Consider the following 7617-nt stretch of genomic DNA (forward strand, 5'->3'; position numbering starts at 1 on the left):
AGCAAAATATCTAGCTTAATTAGTGTTGTTTTTTCTTTAATTATAGAACCTCCATTAGAGTAATCAACTTCTTACTCTTCTTCTCCATAATTTAAAAAAAAAAGTCTTTTAGCACACAATTTGCAACAACCACAATGAAAGCTACTTCTCTATTATATCTCTATATTATATAAAGGAAGAGTTTCACGAGGCTACTATGTGCAAGAATTTAGAGGTTCGGGAAGCAGTTTGGAGGTTCGAGGAGGGTAAAGACAGGCTTCATTGCTTGCTTTAAATAGCAAATAGCACAAAAACAAGTGCAACAATCATCATCACGCCAAGTGCTTTTCAGAAGCTGTCATCATCACCGTCAGCTTAATTGGACTTTTACAATCATCGATCTACAAGTTAATTTCAGAAATTGTGACAGACGGGGAAAAAAAAAGAGAGCACAAGCTTTGTTAATAACCTTATTATAAGGTGTTTTAACAAGCTTAATAAACCCTTATTTTATAAAGCTTTTGTAAGCTTAAAACAACAGCATCCTCCACAAGACAAAGAACTTGATGTGCAGCAAGAGAGATGAAGAACGATACTAAATTACTGTTTTTGCAAACCACGTTAAAAAACTTATGGCATCTGTCCACCTGTGCGTTCCTGCTCTGCAAGGAGCTTTGTTGGGGTGATTTAGATGGACTCTGTACTATTTGAATGAATCCCACTCCAGTTCCAAGTTTTCAATTAAACCTGCATTACTACATGAAACCTGTGCTGGCAAGCCGTATGCTGTTTGCAGCTTTGTCCTGATGCCATCTGTCATCAGCCAGTCCACATCATCATACACACACTGCAACCCCTCACCCTCCTTTGAAAGGTCCAAGGGACTGATGAGTTTTTTCCCCCATGCCGGCGTTCCATTTTCAAATTGAAGATGTGTGAGACGTTCAAGATGCATCCCATCAAGTGAGACCAGAAAGATGTCACCATATGGCTGGAACTGAAAGGGTTCAGCTATGGGCTCAGCTGAGAGACCTGCATAGTCTGTAGTGAAGAGCAAGGTCTTAGAGTCTGGACTGAAAGAGGCATGGTTCACTCGGCCTCCCACTTGAGTCGTATGGTTGAACACTTTGTGAAGCCCTGTGCCGTTCGGGTGAATCAGGTACAAGGCAAAAGTTCCACTCCCTGGATTGTCTCTGTCCGATGAGAAGGAAATCCATTGTCCGTCGGGTGACCAGCTGCACATTGTGTCTGTCCATTTGCCATCTGTCAGACGCCATAATCCCCCTTCCTCACCCTGCACAGCATCCATTATATACAAGTTTTTCCATCCAGAGCGGCTTGACCGGAACACCAGGTAATTCCCGTCCGGCGATGGCCACGGGAAAGCATTGTTCTTAGAGCCCTTCTTTGTCAGTATCTTTGAGACCAGTGGGACATCTTCTCCATTCACTAGCTTATGTGCATTAAATATGGCTACTATGTGCACTACTGATCTTGAAGCAAAAATTGGGCCAGAACTTGTGTAAGTAACACCCTGCCTTTTGCTATCCCACACTGTCCCAAATGCACGCTCAGAGTACACCTCCTTACTTCCAGACCCATCTGATCGCATGACTCGGATGCCACTCTCACCCGCTCTCCGAATGTAGGCGATTAGAGATCCATCCGGCGAGAAGGAAGGAAATTCCCCATCTGTCCGCAGAAGAGAAAGCCGAGGAGACCGTGAAACAACATAATCTAGGTGTGGGACTGTAAGAGTCTGATCATTCTTCTTTGCACCACCATTCTCAACTTTTTGAATGGAGCCTGGTACACCTCCAAACATGCTGGAAAGCTGTTGCCCTTGGGCCACCCCACCTCTGCACTTGTGATACCCCACAAGGCTAGAATCGTATGAGATGAAGGGGTTGTAGTGATGGGTCCGAGGGGCGGTGTGATTGGTGACTTGAAAGAAGCTATTGGACTGCAGATCATAAATTTCTATATGCCTGAAGACTGACTCAGGCCTGCGAGTGGCTATGGCAACCCACTTCATGGTTGATGAGGCAGCTGGGGTGAAGCAATGGATTCCAGCAGGCGTGACTCTCTCTACTGTTACCAGATCGTCCATTTGAACATTTTTTGCTAAAGCCATCCCATGGAGTGCCAAAATGGTGCCCTTGTAGATGCTCCACCATCCATCCTCTGCCTTCCTATGGAAAAAGAAGGTAGAGTCATCTGCCCATGATGGCCACCCCCCGCCCTTCACCAACAGCCTGCGCCCAGATCCATCTTTAGCACTGAAAATGTACAAATCTGTTTTCAATTCATGCATCTCTCCTTGCCAGCTCCTTTTTCCATATGACGCCGCCAGAACCCATTCTCCAGAAGGTGATACAGAAGGGCTATAATCAGCTAATCCAACAGGGGTGAGGCGTGTGGTGAATCCCGTGCTGAGATTGGTGGAATACACTGCTGTCCAGCTCTGCCTCAGAGAGGGGGGCCTCTCTTGTGAGGAGATGTAAATGACACAGCCTTGAGCTATGGAGGGTCTGTCTTGAAAGAAAACTTGTTGCTGGTTGTCATCATCAACGTTGTGATTGTCATTGTGAACTGTGTTAGCATCAGAGGTATGAAGCTCCACAGTCTCTATCTTGTGCTCAAGTACAACAGAAGGTTGACTGTGTGGTATGCTTCCACCTTCTTGTACCTTGAAATTATGGTCAACCTTGGAAGTATACAGATTGAAATACACTTGAGGGCGCCCTTGCCTTTCTGACACATAAGCAAGAATCTTATCTTCCAAAGGATTTTTGCCTTGAGAAGCTCCATAGCTGATGGTGGCATGGCTCTCTGTCTCCTTTGAAGCCTTGAAGATGAGGTCCTGCTCTGAATTTCTTGCAAAGAAGCCATTATGGTTCACTATTGATCCATCTCCATATGTGAGCCTTGTCTCTGAGGCACCATGATTCTCAGAGCTGCTCCAATTTGAGGGAACATTTACACAGAAAATGTCGAAGGCGAAGCGCAAGCGGCGGAAGGAGGAGAAAACTATGGTGCCCTCCAAGCTTGGCTCGCCCAAAACCCTAGAAATGAAGAGAACCCAACAGAGAAAACCCAGAGCGCATCTCGAAAACCGACCTGCCATAGCTTCTTCTTGTCTTGCATGAGGTGTTTTCTCACGTCGTGTTTATGCCATGCCATCCCATCCATGTATGTGCAACACATACAAGACAAGAACCCCTGTGACCTGGCAGCTGCCCCAATAATTCTCTACATGCCCATCTCATGTTGGAGTCGTGAGTCCCAAGGTAATGAGTTCGAGTCCTCCCTTTGCACTTGTTACATGTATATATGTGTGTGTATATATGTATATATATATATATATATGTATGTATGTATATATATGTATGTATGTATACATATACATACATATATATGTATATGTATGTATGTATGTATGTATACATATACATACATACATACATACATATATATATGTATGTATGTATGTATGTATGTATATATATGTGTGTGTGTGTGTCGCAAGTCTTAAAGAACATAAAGCACAATAAAAGTTATACATTCATACAAAAAAGACTCGCAATCATGACTTAAGGTTGTTCCCTCAAGTGTAACTAGCCTAGAAACTCACCACCACTTCATCAATCTCTCTCTCTCTCTCTCTCTCTCTCTCTCTCTCTCTCTCTCTCCTTCTTCTTCAAAAGTATTCAGTATGTTTACCTTGGCACATTCACTCATTTTGAGAGAGAAGTAAAGAACAATTTGTAAAAGCACATTAATTGTTAGCATATCCTGGTTGAATTATTGATAGATTTGCTCAAGCTTTTTAAGATTTCATGTCATTTTCCAACATTTCCATTCGGTATTAGCCCAATAGTTTTTGACTAAGACACCAACTCACTAGTCAGCCATTGCGCAAACCTTGCTACATGCAGTCATATAATCTATAAGGTTGTTAAGCCATGTGCATATGACTCTAATAAGTCAATCTTTCTTGAATTTATAGGCGGTTAAGCTTCAGCCTCATTTCCTACATGTTCCTTCTCTCTCTCTCTCTCTCTCTCTCTCTCTCTCACACACACACACACACACACACACACACACACACACACACACACACACACACAACACTTGCTTCTTAAAGACTTGAAATATTTTAGGATACAACACTAGTGTGAGAAATATGCCATGAAGAGATATCTCTTATTAATAATGTATATTTACTTTGTTTATAAGCCATGAATAGACATTGTTTATTAATAATGTATGTTTACATGTCTCACTCTTTGGAATAGACTTTTCAACTTTTTCATTTTTTAAAGTATTGTGTTGATGGGGATGCTCATAAATTGAGGTTTCTAATAGTGTATAGTTTGTTTTAAGTGCATGGAAGGTTTCATCCTCAGTCTCATTTTGGATGTAGATGTTGTGGATAAGGTCTTTACATTGGCAAACATTGTTTTCATGTTCTTACCTTGATAGGTCTTTTGTCAATGGTCTAGGGTAGATGGTGTAGGGAAGACATTAATGGGGTAAATGGAAGGGTAAAATTCTTTTTGCATCCTTTTATGCATAAAAAACAATAATGATAAAAGTAACACTTTTATGATAAAAAATATATTCTTTTATGCATCTATTTATGCATAAAAATCTATTTTGATGAAATTAACACTTTTGTAATAAAAAAATAATCAATATGCATCCTTCTATGCATAGAATTTATTTCTATTGAAAATCATTCTTTTATAATAAAAAAATAATCAATATGCATCTTTCTATGCATAGAATTTAATTCTATTAAAAATCTCTCTTTTAAAAAAATAATCAATATGCATCTTTCTATGCATAGAATTTAATTCTATTAAAAATCACTCTTTTATAATAAAAAAATAATCAATATGCATCTTTCTATGCATAGAATTTAATTCTATTAAAAATCACTCTTTTATAATTAAAAAAAATCAATATGCATCTTTCTATGCATAGAATTTAATTCTATTAAAAATCATTCTTTTATAATAATAAAAAATAATCAATATGCATCTTTCTATGCATAGAATTTAATTCTATTTAAAATCTCTCTTTTTTTAAAAAATAATCAATATGCATCTTTCTATGCATAGAATTTAATTCTATTAAAAATCACTCTTTTATAATAAAAAAATAATCAATATGCATCTTTCTATGCATAGAATTTAATTCTATTAAAAATCACTCTTTTATAATAAAAAAAAATCAATATGCATCTTTCTATGCATGAATGAAAATGACACTTTTAGATTACACTAACGATGGGGATTACTCTTTTTGATTAATAAAAGGTAAAATTTATTTCACAAATTTTTAGAAAATTTTGCCATAACCTCCCTTGTATGGCTGACCATTTTCAAATTTTCTAACCTTAATCTACTTAGAAACTATCCCCAATTGGTTTAAGGCATTCTAAACTAATCAATTTTCACTTTTAAGAGAGAAACAATATGAAAAGTTTAATTCCAACAATTAGATCACTTAACTAAGATAAAGAAGGGCTGATTTTAAGAATGAGAGAGGGAAGGCATAGCATCTGTTTATCATTTTAAGATAACAAAGAATTTAGAAAACCATTAAAAGAATAAAGAAAAATATAAGATTTCTAACTTACATGAATTCTGGGAGCTTCCCTTTGGCTTGATGGTTTGAGGGTTCTACTCTTGTTTGCAACAAGAGTGGCCACCAATTCTTTAGAAGAGGGAATGGTCAAAAACTAGTGAATTATTAAGAAATTCACAGTTCTTGGCTCTTGGGAGGAGTAGAGTAACACTGCATAAAACACTATTAAGCTTCAACAAAGGGGGAGGCTTGTTTTTTAAGATAACAAAGAATTTAGAAAACCATTAAAAGAATAAAAAAAAATATGAGATTTCTAACTTACATGAATTCTGGGAGCTTTCCTTTGGCTTGATGGTTTGAGGGTTCTACTCTTGTTTGCAACACGAGTGGCCACCAATTCTTTAGAAGAGGGAATGGTCAAAAACTAGTGAATTATTAAGAAATTCACAGTTCTTGGCTCTTGGGAGGAGTAGAGTAACACTGCATAAAACACTATTAAGCTTCAACAAAGGGGGAGGCTTGTATTTGTAGGAAAAAGTGAGCTCCTAACCAAACAAACTTTCTAGAAATTTCCAGATCAGTTTGGTCAATTTTTGACCATTTTTAGGTCAGTTTAGCTTACTTTTTGGAACTAGACTTAAATTAAGAGAGAGGAGAGATGAAATATCTCAATTTTTGATGATTTAAAACTCCACCACACATGTGAAGTAGGCGCCTCATTCATGAGGGGGGAATCCCTATTGTGAGGTGTCAAAAATCTATTTTTTTAGTAATTCCTTTGGTACTTAGTCCACTCTTCATCTTATGTGAGTATTTACTTATTTTTGGGGCGATTTTCTTTATTTCTTCTATTTATTTTATCCACACATTTGGATGAATCTAATTGGCCTCTCAAAATCTTAATTTAAAATTTTTCGAAAATCTGGACCCCTAGGGTAAGGCCTCTTGAACAGATTATACTTGATTTTTAATGCACCTTCTGAAAATCTTTTTGAACTTCTGTTTCGGGGGAACTTATTTTAATAAGAAGATATATTTTTCATCCAAAAATATTCAAAATTTGAATAACCTCTCTCTAGAACATTTTTTCTCTCTAGGCCAAAACAGGTAGAAACAAGATCTTTTATATTTCTGAAGAGGGATTTGATACAAGGGAAGATGCTGGACATCTTGAGAGGTTGGGGAGGAATCTTACATGAGTCAAGGGTTCTCTGCCCACGTTGTTCCCCAAAATCTTAATCTTTTAGAATTTTTGGGTTTGTTATATAGCCTTAATGTTACAAAAGGCATAGGTGGCTTCCTAAATCCACCATGGCTAGCCCACCTGTGGTCATCCCTCTATCCTAAGTGAAATGTAATCATTACTAGATGTCTAGCATCTGTCATCATTGACTGGCATTGTAAACCACCTTCAATGAGACCTACGGGCACTTGGATGGTCATCGTAAACAGCTTTGTAAGTAGTAACTAGAGCTAGCATTGGCGTCATAGTAGGCATGGATATTTTTTTGAGGGAGGGTGGTAGAATTGCACTAAAATATTATGTGACATTGGGGATACGGGCATCCGGTTATTAGGTTTATATCCAACTTGGTGTGAACACTCTAGGTGTGAACAACCTCTTATTCACATGGTGAATGCTAAAGATTTGGAAAATCTAGAGAAAGCTTAAAACAAGTGGATGGATGAGATTTGAAACAAATGGAAGATTGGGGTTGAAAAATAAATCAATGGATATCAAGTGGACAATGGAGATCTCAACCCTCTGTCTTCTTGCCATTCTCATGCTTGAATCTTCTAGACTAAGAAAATCACTAAACCATTAAATATACTTTTAATCCCTCTACCTCTTAACCACCTTTTGGAAATGGTTACTTAATTAAAATAATTTTTAAGAATTTACTATAGCTTTACCTCTTTTAATTTGTGTATTAAAAACTAGATTAAGATTAATTTGAGGTTTGATGATGGTCAATATTATCATATTTTATTTGTGTAGCTCTATTCCTCACTTGTAGTTCTTATACATTCATTTATATTTGG

General features: G+C 37.5%; 1 protein-coding gene across 1 annotated transcript; it reads right to left on the reverse strand.

Annotated features, from left to right (window-relative positions):
* Positions 1 to 416: 416 nt before the first annotated feature.
* LOC147619297 (uncharacterized) lies at positions 417 to 3166 on the reverse strand. Its single transcript, XM_086772956.1, has one exon. The coding sequence runs from the start codon at positions 3104 to 3106 to the stop codon at positions 683 to 685; it is 2424 nt and encodes an 807-aa protein (XP_086629082.1). The 5' UTR covers positions 3107 to 3166; the 3' UTR covers positions 417 to 682.
* Positions 3167 to 7617: the final 4451 nt, after the last annotated feature.

Source organism: Cibotium barometz, chromosome 33 (assembly GCF_041138505.1).
Source record: "Cibotium barometz isolate CiBa-2024 chromosome 33, ASM4113850v1, whole genome shotgun sequence".
NCBI lineage: Eukaryota > Viridiplantae > Streptophyta > Polypodiopsida > Cyatheales > Cibotiaceae > Cibotium > Cibotium barometz.